At 63.4% G+C, this 19,598-nt stretch overlaps 1 protein-coding gene and 1 long non-coding RNA gene across 4 annotated transcripts in view; one reads left to right on the top strand and one right to left on the bottom strand.

Moving 5' to 3' along the window:
- Window positions 1-19,598, bottom strand: part of COL18A1 (collagen type XVIII alpha 1 chain) — an 86,979-nt gene that overhangs the window by 31,974 nt on the left and 35,407 nt on the right. Inside the window, exons 1-2 of one of the 3 annotated variants that reach the window (XM_081301476.1) lie at window positions 16,155-17,620; window positions 3,920-4,464 (exon numbers count right to left, since the gene is read on the bottom strand). In XM_081301476.1, the coding sequence (XP_081157602.1) occupies window positions 3,920-4,464; window positions 16,155-17,541 (1,932 nt within the window). In that variant the 5' untranslated portion in view covers window positions 17,542-17,620. Of the gene's footprint in view, window positions 1-3,919; window positions 4,465-16,154; window positions 17,621-19,598 lie in introns of those variants that run through there. The other 2 variants (XM_081301477.1, XM_081301478.1) reach the window with 2 other exon arrangements.
- The window catches only part of LOC308653105, a 430,906-nt gene continuing 419,709 nt past the window's right edge, over window positions 8,402-19,598 (top strand). The window contains exon 1 of the long non-coding RNA XR_014022985.1: window positions 8,402-8,416. This is a non-coding gene — a long non-coding RNA (uncharacterized lncRNA). The remainder of the gene's footprint in view (window positions 8,417-19,598) is intronic.

Genomic DNA, 19,598 nt, shown 5'->3' with positions numbered 1-19,598 from the left:
ATGTCTCCACCCACAGGGACCTGCTGCAGCAGGGCCCACGCCAGCGACTCTCACCAAGTTTGAGAACCTCCCAGGGAAGGGAGGGTTGGATTAGAGAAGTGCTTCTCGGCTGCAGGACTGGCGGGGGACAGGGGTGGTGTCCAGGATGGAGGGGCCGGGGCTCCCCCACATGTGCCCAGCCCTGGGCCCTGAGCGCCCCCGCAGACCAGCCCACCATGATGCGGCTCCTTCTGCAGGGCAGCTGTGCCTGCGGCTGGGAGCCTGCAGGGGGCGCCAGAGCACAGAGTGTGGCCCGCAGCCCCGCCCCCGCCCCCTCTGGGTGGTCAGTGGGGAAGAAGTCAGCAGCGCCCTGTGGACACCCCAGGACTTGGACGAGAGTTGTGGAATCTGGAGACATGGACACTGAGGGTCAGAGAGTGCCACTCATCACCAGCCCAAGAAGCCCTCACACCACGCTGCTCACAGACCGGAGCTTCAGTCGCAGGCGTGGTGTGGACTGCCTGTGGCTTCCCCCCTCTGCCCACGGCCAGTCGCGGGCGAGGTGTGGACTGCCTGTGGCTTCCCCCCTCTGCCCACGGCCATGTCCAGGTTCCCCTGTGTTCTGGGGTGGCACCTTGCCCCCAGCCCTTGGCCTGGAAATGCCGCCTCCTGGCAGAGAAGGGTGGAGGCCAAGGAGCCCTCCCCCTGTGTGGCGGTGCCTCCCTGGTGCTCCCATGCCTCCCTGGTCCTCCCTGATGCTCCCATGCCTCCCTGATCCTCCCTGGTGCTCCCATGCCTCCCTGATCCTCCCTGGTGCTCCCATGCCTCCCTGATCCTCCCTGGTGCTCCCATGCCTCCCTGATCCTCCCTGGTGCTCCCATGCCTCCCTGGTCCTCCCTGGTGCTCCCATGCCTCCCTGATCCTCCCTGGTGCTCCCATGCCTCCCTGGTCCTCCCTGGTGCTCCCATGCCTCCCTGATCCTCCCTGGTGCTCCCATGCCTCCCTGATCCTCCCTGGTCCTCCCTGGTGGTCCTTGGTGCTCCCATGCCTCCCTGGTCCTCCCTGGTGCTCCCATGCCTCCCTGATCCTCTCTGGTCCTCCCTGATGCTCCCATGCCTCCCTGGTCCTCCCTGGTGCTCCCATGCCTCCCTGATCCTCCCTGGTCCTCCCTGGTGGTCCTTGGTGCTCCCATGCCTCCCTGGTCCTCTCTGGTGCTCCCTGGTGCTCCCATGCCTCCCTGGTCCTCCCCGATGCTCCCATGCCTCCCTGGTCCTCCATGGTGCTCCCATGCCTCCCTGATCCTCCCTGATCCTCCCTGGTGCTCCCTGATCCTCCCTGGTGCTCCCATGCCTCCCTGATCCTCCCTGGTGCTCCCATGCCTCCCTGGTCCTCCCTGATCCTCCCTGGTGCTCCCATGCCTCTCTGGTGCTCCCTGGTGCTCCCATGCCTCCCTGATCCTCTCTGGTGCTCCCATGCCTCCCTGGTCCTCTCTGGTGCTCCCATGCATCCCTGATCCTCCCTGGTGCTCCCTGGTACTCCCATGCCTCCCTGATCCTCCCTGGTCCTCTCTGGTGCTCCCATGCCTCCCTGATCCTCCCTGGTCCTCTCTGGTGCTCCCATGCCTCCCTGGTCCTCTCTAGTGCTCCCATGCATCCCTGATCCTCCCTGGTGCTCCCTGGTACTCCCATGCATCCCTGATCCTCCCTGGTGCTCCCTGGTACTCCCATGCCTCCCTGATCCTCCCTGGTCCTCTCTGGTGCTCCCATGCCTCCCTGATCCTCCCTGGTCCTCCCTGGTGCTCCCATGCCTCCCTGATCCTCCCTGGTCCTCCCTGGTGCTCCCATGCCTCCCTGACCCTCCCTGGTCCTCCCTGGTGCTCCCATGCCTCCCTGATCCTCCCTGGTCCTCCCTGGTGCTCCCATGCCTCCCTGATCCTCCTTGGTGCTCCGTGGTGCTCCCATGCCTCTCTGGTGCTCCCCGGTGCTCTCTGATCCTCCCATGCCTCCCTGATCCTCCGTGGTGCTCCCATGCCTCCGTGGCTGGGGGGGTCTCAGCTGCAGTAGGGCAGCCAGGTCTCCTCTGCTCTCTGCTTCCCAGCTGGGTGGCTCTGGCCACCAGGCACAGCTCGGTTTGCAGAGCCGGCCTCTCTGGCTGCCTCTCCTGTGGTCCTGCAGTCCCTTCTCACAGCACCCCTCTGACTCCACCATGCGGTTCAGTGAGGACCCTGCCTGCTGGGCGTCCTGCCTGGCTGTCCTGTCCAGGCCCTGCACTGTGTGGGGGGAGCTTTGTAGCACAGCTGGACTCTCTGAGCCCCAGGTGACAGAGGGGCCGAGTGCTGTCCACAGGGGATTCCCAGGAACCCCAGCCTCCTGGGCGCCCACAGCTCTGAGCTTGTTTCTGCCAAACCTTGTCAATCACACGACTCAAATGACCCCTTCCCAAGAGTCTGAACAGACCTTGTGCCAAACCAAATCTGTCTTCTACCAAAGCGAGCCCCGCCCCCCTCTGCCAGACGCAGGACCCTGGAACCCCTCACTTCCACCTTCCAACCATCAAAGGTTCTGCTAGTCACAGGTTTTCCCAGACCAGAATAGATCCTTTAAACATCCCAATGGTTTTTAAAACTCAAAGATGCTGATGGCAAACTAGGAAATGAGATTTACAGCCACGAGACCAAGGACCGATTTCTTTCACACATGACGAGGTTGTACAAATCAATAAATGGTTGGATCGCCCTACTCCCCACAAAAGAAGAACATTAACAGTCAGTCACCAAAAACAGGAAATAAAAATTATGGTGGAAACAATATAAAGTTTGCCTCCACCACCAGTCCAAGAAGTGGACACACTCAGGGACCGCTGGCCACTTGCTTCACACAGTGCTGGCAAGGCCAGAGACAAGGCCGCCTCGCTGGACACCGTGGGACGTGGTGTGCGCTCCACAGCCTGGGCCCCAGGTCCCATGAGCATCTTTTCTGTTAAGGAGTGAAAGATGCACAAGACTCAGGGGACACTCCAGCCATCCAGCTGTGCCTGGGCAGGGGTTCCACATACTGTCCTGGCCAGAGCTACTGCTCTCTGATCTTCCCCAATCAGTGTGAGGATCAAAAGGAAAACACAAAGAGGCCCAGCTGGTGTCAAAGTCCCGGTGGCTCCTGAGCCCTGGGGGCTAGAAGTTCCTGCCAAAGGCTAAAGGTCAGCTTTCAAAGCCAGAGACACCAGGCCTCAGAGCAACGTCAGACAAATGGCCCTTGTCAGTCCATAATGACTCTCTGTCCCTGGGGACGTGGCCTCACTTGCACACACAGGCACGCTTGTCTGGACCACTGGAACTTGGGTGTGGTTAGTGCCCGTTGGGGTCACCCACATGGCTCTTCCCAGGAGACAGGGACTCCAGCTAACCCCACGCTGGGCTGTGGCACATCTGCTAAAACAATAACCAGCCCACAACTGACCGGGGCTGTGGGTGAACCGTCCACCCCTACAGTGTGCCCGCCTGGAGGGCGATGCCTGAGGCCATCACAGCCTCAGACCCCTGAGGGCTCTCTAGCCAGGGCACTGAACTTCCATTTTGCAGCTCGGGGCTGGGCCTGGACTTGGCCACACACCCACCTGACCAAGCCTGGACTCAGCCCACTGCAGGTCCAGCCCACGCCTGAGAAGGGGCCCTTGACTGTGGTGGGTGGGCATCCCACTGTGAGATGGTCCTAAGAGGCCCTCCTCGGCTGGACCCCAGGGTCTCAGAGAAACTCAAAGGCTCAGGCGACCCTTCTAAGGCAACAATGGCCAGAGGAGGACCAGGGACCTGATGGCCGGCCCCAGAGACCGGCTGGCCCTGGGCGGGTGGTGGCTTGGCTCCTCCGGCTGCAGCACCAGACAGAAGAGGCCTGCGGCCCTGTCCCAGCTGGTCCACCCCCACATGCAGGACGGAAGGGCCTACCTGGAACTTGTCGGGGTCGGCAACCCCGGCCTGCCCCACAAAGAGGCCAGCGCCAGGCTCCAGCTCCAGGCCCCGTGGAGACCGAGCAAACGGCAGCCGTTGGAACTCCTCGCAGTCCACGTACAGAGCCACAGAGCTGCCGTCCACGCTGAGCGCCAAGCGTGTCCACTGGCCCACAAAGGCAGGCAGGCGGAAGCTGGCCGCTGTGCGGGTCTGGCTGTTGCCCGGCTCGGTGTAGAGCAGTGAGATGTCCTGGTGCCCATCACGCACCCCTGAGAGCTTCACGCCCAGCAGGACCACAGCCTGCGCCGCGTCCGTGAGGGCAAACAGCACCCCGGGGCCCTCTGTGGCTGGTCGGATGTGGAACAGCAGCGAGAAGTCAGGGAAGAAGGGGCTGGGCACGTGGTACTGGGCCACCTGGCCGCTGTTGGTGTCTGGTCCAAAGACATAGGCTAGCCCGACGTCGGGGTCCTCCATCTGGGTGATCTGCTGGGGCGGGGGCTCTCCAAGGAGTTGCGGCAGCCCCACCTCCTCACGGACACTGTCTGCAAAGAGAAGGAGATCTGGTGAGGGGGCACGTCAGGGGGCACGCCAGGCAGGCACAGGGGGACGAGGACCGAGGGCCTCCCGACGTCTGCCCGTCCTGTCCTCTGGGCTCTGCCACCCGGCACCTCCTGGACATCACCTAGCTCATCCAGACCAAAACAACGTCTGCAGGGGGCATGGCGGCCACGGGCGGGGCACACAGACAGGGTGAGGAGCTAGGACGCAGCCCCACCCACACCCCTGGCTCCGACCTCTCCCTGGGTAAGAAGGGAGTGGGGACAAGACCCAGCCGCTCCCTGGCGAGCTGCGAGCTGCGCTGGGAACCAGCCTGGGAGCCAGAGACTCCTGGGGACGCAGGGCGTGGACGGGGCTGCTCTCCGGCTCACTGGCTTCTGAGCGGAAGCCGCAGCACAGGAATCCTGCCCTTGGCTTGGGAGTCGGACATGGTGTGGCAACGCTGGCAGGGCGCTGGGCGGGCGACCCAGGCAGGGTGGCCATTCTCACTGGGGTGCCACCATCACCCACGGGAGCATGCAGACTCCCAGGGACTAGCCCACTGTCCCCTGAGTCCCCAGTGCCCCATGATTCGCTCATCCACTCTCCACGCTCAGGCCCACTTGGCCCTGCCTGGAGTCAAGAGCTTCTGCCATTCGACCTGAGACCCTCAGGGAGCAGCCTGGGTGCGGGAGCCCAGGCTGGGGACGCAGCCACAGACACCCCTTCCTACTTCCATTTCTTGTCTTTCCCAGGGAGGCCAGGGTAGGAGGTCACGGGCTGTCCTGTCCACGATGGCTCCTGGGCCTGCACTGATTCCCCGAGGCTGAGGTCCCAGGGGCTGGGGTATCAGGAGCTGGGAGCAGCAGACACACCTCATATCCAGGGGAATTGGTCACTGCTGGAAACAGGAGGGACTCCAGGAGACCCTGACCCTCCATGGACCGGAACACCCACCATGCCAGGCAGAGGCTGGACACCGGGGCTGTGGTCTGGGCCCGGGGCCTTGTCTCTTCTCTAGAGACCCTGACCCTGGCCAACGTGTGGGCAGGGTTGGATCCCCAGAAGGCAACAGTCACAGAGGAGGGACCTGGGGCAGCAGACAGGCTCATGGGCAAGAGGCCTTTGGGGAAGGGTCACTGGTGTGCGGAGTCCTGAGTGAGCTGTGGGGGCCAGCCCCTGCCGTGGGGCCAGGCTGAGGCGGTGCCAAGGAAGAGCAGAGGGGAACAACGTCCACCCTGTGTCAGAAAGAACACACCCAGCACAGAAGACGGACCGTAGCCTGTGCTCACGGACCTCCTCCCAGGCCACGTGGGCAGCCTGACCTGCCAGTCGGGGCTTCCCGGCTGCCCCTGTGGCCTGCAGCTAAGCGCTGTGTGCTGGCTGGGAGTGAAGTCCATCAGGCCAGCCTGGGCCCCGGGAGATGCCCTGCAGCTGTGAGGGACAGTCCCCTGGACCAGCAGTGCCGGACCCTGTGTCTCAGGTCAGGAGTCAGGAACCCACCAGCAAAGTGCTGGGGATGGTGCCCCAGGCCCTGCTCCAGCAGCAGGGTGTCCTCCAGTGTGCCAAGGTGCCAGAGGCAGCAGCAGGGTCACACTGTAGCACAGGGACCCCAGGGACACACAATTGGCTCTGTCCAGAGTCTCCCATTTCCTCTCCTGGAAATTCCTGAGGGTTCCGTGGGGGGGCCCTCAAATGCCAGGCAGTGAGTTCACCGGCCCCATTCCCTAGAGGGCGGAGAAGGCCCTGCCGCCCACACTCAGGCTGGCCCGCTGACTTGGACCAAAGCCAGCCTCCTCCAGATGCCCAGGCTGTGCCCCGAGAGCAGAGGAAACCTTCCCAGGCAGGAGGCGGCCCCTTAGGAGGACTGGGCCTTCTAGCTTGGCCTTCTCTGGTAGATCCCGAACTCGGGACTGGCCTGGGGGAAGACTGTGGACCACGGTGAGTAGCGGAGGTCTGGATGCCCAGTGCTTCACACAGTCCCTGAACCCCAGGACAGTCTCAGTCCGCCTCATCCCCACAGGCCCCATGGATGGGCAGCCAGGACTGCAGCCAGCCCACCTCCTGGGCTGAGGCACCACCTTCCAGAATCATGACCATCACATGGCCTTCACCACCAGGACAGGGCCTGGCCAGGGTCACTGGGTCAGGACCTGCATCCAGCCATGGCCCCCAAACCAGCACCCAAGTCAGAGGTCCTGGAAGGAGGGAACCCAGCCCCTCCCAGGAGTTCTGCTGCCATCTGAATATCTCTAGGGACGAGGCTCTCACTCCCTCCCGAACTGGGATCCTGACCAAGAGCAGGAGGTCTGGAAGTCTCCTGCTAGTGAGACCCCGCTAGGCAGGCGCGGGTGCTCCACATCCCTACAGGGGACAGGCCCCAAGAATGAGCAGACCCCGTCACACCATGTGCTGGCACCAGGTCCCCCAGCTGCCCCCAGAGGCAGCTCACCTGCCTGGCTTCCTAGGGATGTGACCTTGGGACTCCACAGCCCCTGACCACGCAGCTGCACCCACCTCTGAAGGGCTGCAGTCGGCCATGACCTGCTCTCACCAGCCTCCCCAAGACCAGCAGAGCCAGGTCCCTCTCTTGCCTGTGTGGCACTCAGGCCTCTGTTCCTGTGCTGAGTCTGGGCACCAGCCCCACCAGGTGGGTGCAGAATTGATCAGACGACTTCTAACACACATGGGGGCAGGAGCTCTGAGATACCCAACTGCAAATCAAAGCAGCTACTGTGGACCTCAACAACCGGCTGTGAAATGCACTCTTCCCTCAAACCAGAGGGACTCTGACCACCCCTTACCCCTTCCAGCTCCTGGGGGCCTGCTGAGAAGTCTATACACCAGTGGCCATCAGGAGATGCAGGGGCCCAGGGCAGACTGCGGCGTCTCCAGTGTTGCTGCCTCAGGGTCACTACAGCATGGCTGCACAGCCCAGAATCCACGAGCAACACCTAACCAGCACCTCCACACAGGGACGACCCAGCCCAGGGCCGACCCAGCCCAGGGCCAACCCAGCCCAGGACCTTCCCAGCCCAGGACCTCCCCACCCAGGACCATCCCACCCAGGACCTCCCCACCCAGGACCATCCCACCCAGGACCATCCCACCCAGGACCTCCCCACCCAGGACCATCCCACCCAGGACCACCCCACCCAGGACCATCCCACCCAGGACCTCCCCACCCAGGACCTCCCCACCCAGGACCATCCCACCCAGGACCGTCCAATCCACAGTGATCCAGACCTGAGCTGCAGCTCTTGAAAGCTGCACTGGGACTCCCAGAGGAGGGGCCCACCCTGAGGACTCCCAGAGGCCCCCTGCCCTCCTGGTCCAGCTCCAGCAGGGGCAGAAGCACCAGGCTGAGGGGTTCAGGAGGCCCACAGCACCCTCAACTTGAAGACACTCATTTCAAGTCCCCATGGAACCTAGAAGTGACGGCCAATCCAGAACAGGCAGGAAAAGAGCCAGAGCCACGAGAAGTCGTAAAGGGGAGGACGGGACGAGTTCAAGTCGCCAGCGGCGCAGAGGCGCGGGGCAGCCGTGCTCCCAGGGACGCGCACTCGGAGACCGCGAGAGTCCAGGAGCAGAGCAGAGAGGAGGGGGCGGGGAACCTCGCTCTGTGCTGCCCGACTGCTAACACCAGGGGACGGTGACAGAACCACCACCCACTGCTCAGTCAACAGTGCAGCTGAGTCCGGGGGACAGGGACGACACACTGTCAACCTGCACGTCTGACCGGCCAGGCGCCATGGCTGTGCACCCCACGATGGCGCCCCATGCCAAAGCGGTCAAGATCCTGTGGGTGACGACAGGCCCTCAGGCCCCTCCCGGCCCCTTTCCTGTCAAAACAGAAAGTGACAGCCTCAGGAGCAGGGGCACCTGCTGAGCTCGGCAGCGTTCACAGACCCGCACCTGCACCTGGTCACACGGTGGCAATTACAGAGGGAAGGCCGGGTGGGCAGGGAATCACCCGCCACATCAAAAGAAAGACTCCAAGAACAGGCATCCTGAGCAGCAGTGAGGACCCACACTGCCACCAGAGGGCCGAAGCCACCTGAGGGACGTGCCTGTCCCTGTCACCGGGTGGAGGCAGCAGTCGCAGGCTGACTCCTCTGTGATTCTCAGAGCTGCACCCGCCCAGCAACCTCGGCGCCGCCCGGTACTGCCCGGCTGGTGCTTCTGATGGCCTAGAAGAGGAGAGGCCCAGGGACATGAGGACGCTCCCTGAGGGCAGCTCCGTCTGGGTAGGGTGCCCAGGACCCAAAGAGGCCACACCATGTTCCTCGGCTCGGTGACAGGAGCAATGCCGGCGGCCCGGCTGGGGCTCGTCCTGGAGCAGCCGCGCCTGAGGGTGAGAGTACCAGAGACCCGGGTCTCCCTGGAGACGGGCGTCCCCGGACCAGGCCCGGTCCACTCCTGCAAGGTGAGAATGGCACGTCCCTGCCCACGTGGGCCACCACCTGTGACGTCCACACAGACCGGTGGGCAGCATGATGGTCCCCAAAGACGTCCCTGTTGCAATGAGAGGTGTGGGACCAAGGCTGAGGCCTGCAGATACGGGTCTCCGCGCAGGAAGGCGCATCTCGAAGCTCGGGACCATGGTGGTGCCCACAGCAGCCTGTCCTCCTTGGTGAGTCGTGGTGGCACCCAGGTCAGCCGTAGCACTGGCCCGATGGTGCCGGCGCCTCCACACGTGATTTCTTGATGGCTTCCTGGAGGGCTGTGGGGGCGCTGACTGGAAGCAGCAGGCACGGGCCTCTGGGCCTGGAGAGCTGTGCTGGAGTCCCTGGCCCATGCAGGCCTGCCACTTCCCCAAACGCTGGGGACCCGTGCCCACTGCTGACCTCAGAAGGCGCAGAGCTGCATCTCCTTGTTACCCTCCCTTTTCTGTTACTCTTCTCTTGACATGGAAGACCAAGGACTGAAAAGGAACCAAGTGTCCGAGGAGAACACGCTCAGGCAGCTCAGCACAGCCAAGACCCCAGGAGACCTTCAGCTTACGCCTCGGGCTGACCCCGGGCCAGAAGAGCCTCAGGAGCCAGCCAAGGAATAAACAGAAACTGCAGGGGCGGGGGCGGGAGATCCGCGTCCAGAGGGGCCATTATCAGAGCTGAGGTCCAGCTAGAACAACACAGACCAAGGCGCGCAGAGACAGGAGAGAGACCACTCCAGGGAAACGTCCCCGAGACCTGCCCCAAGACAGACAGCCGGGAGTCCCCACTCTGAAGAGGCTCAGAGGACGGAAGGCAGCTGTGGGGACGCCAAGAGAATGCTGAGCCAAGCAGAGGTGTCCACCAGGACGCAGAAAGACAGGAAGTGTGGCGTTGAGGAGTACAGAGGCCGAGATCCATGACGCAGTCCCCCCCCCCCCGAGTCCTCTGCGAGGCCAGGTGAAGTCACACTGCGCACAGAACAGGGCTGGCCAGCTGGGGACCAGACCCCGGGGGCCCCTGGAGGACGGTGGGGGAGGACCAGCACGCGTGTGGGGACCAAGAAGGGGAAGCAGCAGGGACAGGCCCAGAGCTGCCCCCTGGGTGAGACATGGACCCCCCCAGAGCTGCCCCCTGGGTGAGACATGGACCCCCCAGAGCTGCCCCCTGGGTGAGACACGGACTCAGACCCCCCAGAGCTGCCCCCTGGGTGAGACACAGACCCCCCAGAGCTGCCCCCTGGGTGAGACACGGACTCGAACCCCCCAGAGCTGCCCCCTGGGTGAGACACGGACTCGAACCCCCCAGAGCTGCCCCCTGGGTGAGACACGGACTCGAACCCCCCAGAGCCCTGCTGCTCTCCAGCTCCTTAAGAGAGACAAGGGAGTCCTGAGAGCAGCCTGGGGTCACCAGCAGAGGCCAGAGGACAGTCTACTCAAGTGCTAAAGAAAGAGCCAGAAAAGTTAAGCCCAAACCTCATGAAAACTAAACAGAGAGCAGAAAATCAAATAAACAGATGAAATAGAGAACAGGAAAACAGCAGAAAAAATCAATGGAACCAAAGTCGGTTCTTTAAAAAGATCAACAAGATTGACAAATCTTCAGCTAAATGAACCCAGAAAAGAGAGAGAGAAGACTCAAGTCACTAAGGTCAAAGGCAAAATGGGGACGTTACTGATTCTACAGGAATAAGAAGAGCAGATATAAGAAAGTAGCAAGACCAACTACGTGCCAACGATGGGAAACGGAAAGCGAGGGAAATGGATCCATCCTAGAGACACGAGAGGGACCAAGACCACACCACGGAGAAAGACATGGAGCAGATCTCAACTAGCAGGAGAGGGAACCGAGAAATCCAGCATCCCCAACACAGGAAAGCCCTGGGCCTGGCCTCACGGAGACCCCTGCCAGATACCTACCAAGGGCCAGCACCAGTCCCTCCTGTCACGGTTTGGATGTGAGGTGTCCCCAAAAGGCAAAAGACAAGAAGCTTCAGAAGAGAAACGGGGGTGGTAAGAGTCTCAGTCCCTGGTAGGGGGTGAGTGGGTGGTGGCTGGAGAGGTGGGGTGTGGCTGGAGGAGGGGGCACTGGGCGCGACTTTGGGGTCTGTATCTGTATCTGGACAGTGGAGTCTGTTTCCTGATCATCGTGGGAGCTGCTTCCCTGGGCACAGTCCCCACCGCGATGTTCAGCCTCCCCTTGAGCCCTGAGGAACGCGGCCGCCCTTCCATGGCTCACACCTCTGGAACCCTGGACCCACATGAACTCCCTCCCTGAAGTTGTTCTGTTCGGATCATTTAGTTGCAGCAGCGAAAAAGCTAAGTCACCTCCCAAGCTCTGCCAAACGCACGGAGGAAGCGGGGACACTTCCTAGCTCCATCTGAGGCCAGCATCTGCCTGTCACCAAGCCCAGCTACAGACACCCCCATCCCTACAGCCGGCGGGAAAGCTCTGGCACACCGCAGTGGGCAGCACCGCATCAGGGGCACTTGCCGTAAGCATTGAGGTCCACCCTGGAGCTCCAGGACGGGTCAGCAGGCTAGACCATCTGCAGATGGGAGGGCGGATCAGGGCATCTACGGTGCAGAGAACCCACTTTCACCACGGCCAGACAGGAGAGGACACAAGCCACTCAGTGCCACCTGAGCCGCTGTGGAAAACCCGCAGCAGGCTCCTCACTCAGGGGCGCAGGCCATGGACCCCGAGGTCAGGGGTAGGACCCGCACCTGCTCCTCCCACTTCCATGCCAGCAGCAGGGTTCTAACTCAAGGCGAGAAAAAGCAGAGGAAAGATCCAAGTGGAAGGAAGAAGGGATACCTGCTGGCCCATGACAGGGCCTTCATACAGGACATCCTAAGGTCTCATGACAGGTCTCGAGAGCTATCGGGGCTCAGCATGTGGCAGGTCAGTCAACACAAAATGATGGCATCTCTCCAGGAGGACGAGGTGCGACTTGCAGAGGCTAGGACACAGTGCAGCTGCAGTGACGTCACCAAGAACAAAATGCCAGCCCTGAGCGAGGGGAGAACTGCCGAGGGACGGACCCTAAACCACCTGCAGAGGTGTGCGCACCTGTGGCATGACCACCCACACCAGCTGACTGGTGTGTGCAGAGGGGACGGCTGCTCTCAGCTCATGGCCAGAAACAGAACCAACCAGGGCTGACGGACAGAAGCCGGGAACTCTGGTGCTGGACACAGAGCTGTCCTTAAGAAGGAGGGACTGTCACATTGTGGCCACCGGGTGAGCCTGGAGGACCGCAGACAAGTGAAACAGGTCACAGGAAGAAAACGCTGCATGACCTGCTGCGTGTGGAATCCAGCACAGCCTGGCTGTGCAGCGTGAAGGTGGTGCCGGGGCTGGGAGGGGAGGAAGGGGAGATGTCCCTCAGAGGGCCGAGAGCTGCCTGAGAACGTGTTCTGGAGGCCAGTGCCCAGCGCTGTGGCCCAAGCCAGCCACACTGGACTGCGCTCAGGTGAGCTCTGGTCTAAGTGCCTGCTGATGCAGGAGGAGTGAGTGTGCACGCGCAGCCAGCTGGCGCAGGTGGTCATGCCGCCAGGTGTGCACACCTGGGGTCTGTGCTGCAGTCACACAGGTTCCCGGCCCTCTGGACCATCTGGGTCCTGCCTGGGCCTGGACACCAGGCAGAATGAGCTGTGCATGGCTCGTGATCTTGAAGGGGCGGGAATCAGTGCAGAGCTCAGCCGGCATCATACGAAAAATATTTGTAGGTTGCCAGGAGCAGGAGGTAAGCACTTAGGCATTTCCCAGGGGGTGGTCTTGTCTCCTTCTTGAATCAAGTTAAACAGAAACCTCGAGCTAGCTGAAGCGTCCTAAAGCAGAGCAATGTTCACTAAGATCTGCGTCTAACCAGAGGCCCTGGATGTGGACGCCCTATGGCCCAGGAGCCTGGGAGCTCCTGGCAGAGGGGCAGGAACTGCTGTCCTGGGCCAGCACAAGGAGCCTCCCAGGGACCCGAAGGCCCTCCCCGCCTCCATATGCCCCACAGATGCCTCAGACGGGGCACTTCTGAGCGCAGCCAGAGATGCTTGCAGCCCAGCGTGTCCAGCAGGAACCCCCAAAGTGCCAAGAGCCCCAGGCAGACGCATGGAGCCAATCTCCCTGCGCCCCACCCTCTCAGGCTCAGGGAGCACACCAGCTTACAGGACCCAGCGGCTACCCCGGCCTTGGCTACCCTCCCAGGCCACCGGGGTTTAGAGGCAGCAGGAGAGGTATGGAGCACGGCCCAGCACCCAGCGCCATGACCCTGGACCCATCACTCACACTCATGGCTCAGGGGCCTCCGTGGAGCCAGGGCTTCTTGGAGGCAGGGCAGGCCCACTGTTCACTCTCAGCAGCTGCAGGAAGGACAGTCCCAAAGCAGCAACCGGCTCTACCCAGCAGGGCCTCACTTCCGTTCCCCAGACACAGCAAGCTTCTGAAGAGTCCCCAGTTGGGAACTGACTGCCAGCTCCAGCAGTGCAGGGGGTCCTACAGTGTGCCTCCCCTTCCTCAAGTCCCAGCCAGGTGCTGCCCTGTCCCCACACACCAGGCACCAGTCCCTCCCCTCAAATCTCTTGGGAGGGCTAAGGAAGAGACGGGGACAAGTTGAAAGCTCAGCTGGACCCATGAGTGCAGAGCCTCAGGTGGTGTGTAGGTGTGAGAGTCGTGCAGGGCCAGGTGTGCAGGTGAAGGTGGTATTAAGGCCAGATGTGCAGGGCCAGGTGTACAGGACAGGTATGCAGGTAAGGGTACTGTACAGGGCCAGGTGTGCAGGGGAGGGTGGTATTAAGGCCAGATGTGCAGGGCCAGGTGTACAGGACAGGTATGCAGGGCCAGGTGTGCAGGTGTGAGGGTAGTGTGCAGGGCCAGGTGTGCAGGGGAGGGTGGTATGCAGGGCCAGGTATGCAGGTGTGAGGGTTGTGTGAAGGACCAGGTGTGTAGGTGTAAGGATGGTTTAGGGCCAAGTGTAAAGGACAGGTGTGCAGGACCAGGTGTGCAGGTGAGGTGGGAGGGTCTATGCAAGGTGCCTGCGGGGCTGGGACAGGTCATGCTCCTCAGGCCCAGGTGTGGGGAAGGCAGCAGCGAGTGCAGGCGAGGAGGAACGGGAGGCCCTGCTGGCTCTAGATAGGCCTTGGGGAGGAGGCAGCAGGCCTGGGCCTCCCCCCACTGCAGGGGCTCACTTTCCCCAACCCCCCAGGCCTCAGATGCAGAGGAGACCTGCCAGCTCCAAGTCAGTCACGTCCTGATGCCAGGACCAGAGCCCAGCATGCCCCCCAGGACCTCAGCACCACCGAGCGACCTGGCACCAGCGTGGGGAGGGCTGAGTCCCTATCTGGGTCCCCACCCATCCTTTCCTGTCCCACCATGGCCTTGTGCTTCTGCACCCACCTCCCACTGGAGTATGAGTGTCCAGCCCAACATGGGCCAGCAGGCATGGGGGCACACTCCAGGGCAAAGGAGACTGGGGAGGGGTGAGTGACCAGGACAGGAAGGACCCTCCCCAGCCAGCCAGGCCTGTGAAGGGGTCCTGGTATAAGGACACTGCCACCCACCTCTGGCCTGAGGAGCTGTGGGCCAATTATGGGGTTGGAAGAGTCCCCCAGTACCTGTCTGGGGACAGAGCCAGTATGTCCAGATGTCCAGACTGACCAGCTGACTGCAGTGAGATGCTGTGATGAGGATGGCCTGAGCCGGCCCCGGCCATGTTGCAAGGACTGACCCCCGCCAGAGGAGACGGGGGTCTTCACTAACACCAGGCAGGAGCAGGGCTTGCCCACGGCTTTCGGGGCAAAACAGATGGGAACAGGTGGGCCAGGCCCTTCCCCTGCCCTTGGCAGCACCCACCCCACCCTCACCGTCTCTTCGGGCCTGGATGGGCTCCTTCCCACAAGGCCAAGCCCTCCTGCCAGACGTCTCCCTGGGGCCCACCCTGACCAGCACAGCTGGGGCTCAGAGCCAGGCAGCTCAGCCAGCTGTGGCCTGTGGGGGCCGCAGCCGGAGCTGGCTCCACGTGGGGGGCTCAGGGACATGGCCACTACTGCGGCTCCAGCTGCCCTCTGGTAAAATCTAGGCTGACCCTGGAGTGGCCCTGCTTGGTCCCTAATGCAGAGAAGGCCCCTGGCTTCTGCACACCAGGCCCCCCTGAGCAGGCCCTGCACCCCACCCCTCCACATCAGCCACCCCTCTCGTTCACAGCCACCAGGCAGGAGCCACAGGGCCCCAGAGCCACCTCCACTGCCTGCCTGTCCCCGGCAGTCCTGCCCCTCGTGTGCTTCTCTCCTGGGCTTGGGCACTGTCCATCATCAGCATCTAGCACTGCCTGGCCTGTGGCCCTCCTCGGTGCACCCCAGACCTGCCTGGTGTCCACAGGGGCCTCTCTGAGCAAACTGGGCCCTGAGAATGCTGGGGGGCACCCAGGCTCGTCCCCCATGGAGCCAGCAGTGGGCATCCACACAAACCCCAACCTCAGACACCCAGCTCAGGTCCAGCCTGGATGCCCAGTTCCAAAGGCCAGGAACGAGGGTCAAGCCTGCTTCCCCATGGAGAGGACAGAACACCCACACTCTCTACAGTGGCCAAGGTCACCGGGCACCAACTGCCGCTGAGGAGCTGGGACTGGGAGGGGCCAGCGGCTGGGGCCTGTCCTGACTGCCCTGTGCCGGGGGTGGTCGGAGAGCCTGCTGTTCCTTCCTCGGCCCTCGCCTCTGCCCTGCTCAGGCAGCAACAGTGGCAGGCCGTGAGTGACGGGCCTTATGGGTGGGGACACTGCCACCAAGACAGGCAGGCTGCTGGCTCGGAAGCTAGACAGGCTGGGCTGAGTGACCGCCCAGTGTGCACAGCAGGCCGGGCCTCAGTGGGCCCCGGTGTGGCCCAGACCTGCCAAGTCCATCCCTGCAGCCCACTCAGCAGAGCTGGCTGAGCCCCAGGAGCAAGGACAGAAGCCCTCAGACTGGTAGGAGTCCTGCTCCCCGGGTCAAGTCAGGTCACTGCTCCACACCTGCCTCCCAGGGTACCTCAGACCACGGTGAGAACTGAACACACTGAAATGTGGGGGACACCGGCCCTGATGACACCCCAACGCACTGCAACAGGGCCCCTGTGGTGACATCCACCCCCTGGCCCTGCCCAGACCCTGGACCTCTGCTCAGGGCACCATGCCCCACCCTCCCACCTCCCCAGCTGCTGCTAATGGGCGCCCACGTTGGACACCCCCCGCCAGGCTCAAAGGAGAGTGGGGAGTCCAGAGGCCAGCCAGTTACCTGCAGCTGGCCCAATGAACACACAGTGCCCATCCTCTTGGGCAGGGAGCAAGGCACAGGCGACCGGCAGCCGGCCCCCGTCTAGGCGGCTCCAGCACGCATCCTGCAGAGCCTCACAGAACTGGCGGCAGGGCGGCAGGGCGGGCGGGGGGCCCTGGCCACAGGGCGGGGCCAGCAGCAGGCAGAAGAACCAGGTGAGGAAGGGGTGGCAGCGTGTTTGGAGGAGGCCCCCCCACGCCCGCGCAGCGGCCTGCACCTCCTCGCCGCTCTCATGGTGGAGATGGTTGGGCAGCCAGAAGCGCTCTAGGCCCAGGTGGCCGCAGATGGGCAGGGTGGGCGGCAGGGGCAGGCAGCGGCCAGTGGGAGTCGGAGGGCCAGCCCCCAGCAGTGCAGAGTTATTAGCGAGACCAGGCCCCGCAGAATCAGCCACGTGGGAAACCCAAGCACCACGGTTCCCCGTTAAAGCTGCCACGGCTGCAGGGGACAGCTGGGCCACAGGGTGTGTGGAAAGAGCAGGGAGGGCACTGTGCGCACCAGGAGGACCAGGAGGACCCGTCACCAGGGGAAGCAGGAGAGGCGAGCCAAACGCAGGGCGACCGTGGGGCTGGCTGGGACCAGCTGCTGCAAGCAAGTGTCCTTTCCCATTCAGATGCTGGGGCCTCCCTGGGGACATCTGGCTCCCCCAGGGAGGGTCCCTGCCCAGCGCGGAGGAGAGAGAAGCTCTACCTGGGGACTCCCGTGGCCCTGAGTGCCCCCTCAGTGGTGCCTGGAGCCTGTCCAGGGAGGGAGGCGACTGGGTGGGCACAGCCAGAGTGCCAGACTCGGCCGTCCAGGTGCCCAGAGAGCCCGGAGCGCCTCTGTGAGGCCCGAGGGTGGTCCTGCTCTCCTCGGGCGGGCCGGAGGGCCCCGCGAGGGCCAGAGGGTCCGTAGGGGCCGAGGCGGAGCCGGCAGAGCTCTGGGTAGGGGTGGCCTCGTTCCACAGCTGGACGATGCTCTGGATGCCCTGGGCTATGCTCAGGATCTTGGCTCCCACTCCCGCGACGTTCTCCTCCCTCGTGTCCGGGCTTGCGGCGGGGGCGGCGGCACTGATGGGAGCGCCGGGAGCCCTGCTTGGGGCGGCCTTCGGATTCTCCAAGGGTGGCCTGGGGCTGGCAGGGGCCGTCCTCTGCTCCGCGGGGTCATCCTGGGGGGCCACGTGTGTGGCGGGGGCCGCTGCAGGCTGCACGGGCAGGCTGCCCTGGGGCTGGGAGACCAGTGTGTCTTTGGAGTCGGCGATGTCGGTGGACCACAGCCAGTCCAGGGTCAGCAGGTTGGCCCAGGAGGGCACAAGGCAGCAGGTGAGCAGCAGCAGCAGCCGGCCAAGGCGTCTGCTGGGGTCCGGGGCCATCAGGGCGGTGAGCGCTGGCAGGAGCAGGGCGGTCTTCTGCCACCGGGAGGAGGAGCCAGCCGGCCCGCCCTTCCGCCTCCCCACCCTCTCCAGCCTCCCCGGGAAGTCCCTTCTTCCACACTTCACTCCCATAGGACAAAAAGGCCCAAACCAGGGAGTCAAGGTGACCTGTGCCCTTGGATCCACCTTAACCCCTTCCTTTCCTCAGAAGCAGGACAGAGGGACATTCTGAAGACGCCCAGCAGAATTCCCAACTTGCTCTAGAGTCTTTGCCTGGGGAGTGTGTGGGTGTGGGGGCCTCAGGCCAGGACTCCCCGCCCCTGGGGACACTGAGGCCGGCGCAGTCCCCCTCACCCTGCAGCAAAGCACACCCAGAAATCTGGGCCCCCACCCTGGCTTGGCGGTAAACTTGGAACTTGAAAACCGTTCAACTTGCTGCAATTCCTCTCTGTGGCAACTGCTGCCTCCCAGGGGCGAAGCATGGAGGCCGGGGAGGGGGTGGCCCCTGAGGCCATTGCCTGGACCTCCACCCACCCCAGGCCCCTCCAGCTCCCTGCAGGCTGGGCGGACACTGCTTTCCTGCTTCATTTTTAACCCTGCATCAGAAGTCCCCTCCCCACCCGGGGAAGCAGCCCCTTCTCCCCCACCCCAGGGTTCTCCTGGGCACTCAGGTCCCGCAGGCGTGTCCACACTAATGCAGCATCCGTGGGGATCACTGTGACGGCAAGGGGACATTAGGGGTTTGTTGGGATCCAAGGGACCATCGACAGCCAGCAGGCCCCTGGTACACAGGCACGGCCCTGTCCAGTAGCCTGTGGGATGCCTCAATCCCTTGAGTCCCCTGAGATGGGCAGGTGGGCAGGTACTGACCACAGCCTGCATGCCAGCCCAGAGCTGCCTCAGCTGGTGGCCCTGAGGCCCTGGCCCCCACCATCTCAGCTCCATGTGGTCACCGGGCAGCCCTCAGGACAGCGTTCTGGGTGGGGCCAGTCCTGGGGCACTGCCACTGGTCCAGCAAGGGAGCTCTCCAGGCCCGCAGTCTGCGGCCACACGGAGTCCTGCCCTGGCTTCCTTCCCCCAGCCTCAGGTGGCATCCCCTGACACCCGGAGGCCTAGGGGTGCTGCACGTGCTGGCTGCGTCTCCTCCGGGGGCGCAGAAGGCTCTGTGGCTCAGGCAGCGATGCTTGGGTCACACTCCCATGTCCGCCGTCACTCTCCCCATGTGGCAGGGCCAGTCCTGCCTGCCCACTCCATGGAGGAGACCTGAATGGCCCACCCAGTACCCACCCTCTGTGCTGATGTCCAGTGCCTACTGCCTGGGCCACCAGCCCTGCAGCAGCAGGAGGCTGTCGGGGAGGGGTGGACCAGCCTGACACCTGGCCCCTGTGACAGCACGGCCTTTGGTAAAGCCAGACTCGAGGCAGGCTAGGCTGCTGTCACCTTAAAATGAGGAAACTGAGGACCCAAGGGACGAAGCAGCCCAGGAGGGTCAGGAGCTGAGCTGTGTTTGGCCAGCACCATTCTGTAGGCCCCTCCTCTGTGCCCGGCTCCATCTCCAGGAGCAGAACCAGCCTGTTCATGGTGTGGGCCGAAAGTGCCCGCGTGAGCCCGCGTGAGCCCAGGTAAACCATGAGGATCACGTCAGCCCAGGTGAGCCATGAGGATCATGTCAGTCCAGGTAAACCCACATCAGCCCAAGGCTGAAGCAGTGGGTAGACAGCACCCACAGGGTGCAACGGCCTCACCGGCTCCCAGAAGTAACCCCCTCCTCCATCCAGGGAAGACTCAGTACTTCAGGGACACCACAGAGTGGCCAGAAAGCAGCAGCTGGGGTGGATGTTTCGGAGGAGGGGCTGGGGCTGAGATTCTGCCCGACCAGCCTCCTCTGTGACATGCAGCCCTTCCAGATGGGGCCAGGCAGGGCAGGAGGCCAGGCCCCCCGGCCCTGGGTGCTGGTGGGAACGGATCCCCAAGAGGGGCACAGCCCACTGGGTCCAGCTCCCTCAGTGCCTCGCCCACGTGTCTGTGATAGCAGCAGCTCTGAGCACAGAGGACCG

The sequence above is a fragment of the Spermophilus citellus genome, assembly GCF_964194105.1.
Source record: "Spermophilus citellus genome assembly, chromosome: 7".
Classification (NCBI taxonomy): domain Eukaryota; kingdom Metazoa; phylum Chordata; class Mammalia; order Rodentia; family Sciuridae; genus Spermophilus; species Spermophilus citellus.
Note: the sequence above shows the minus strand (reverse complement) of the source record. Positions and strands in the feature narration are given on the sequence as shown.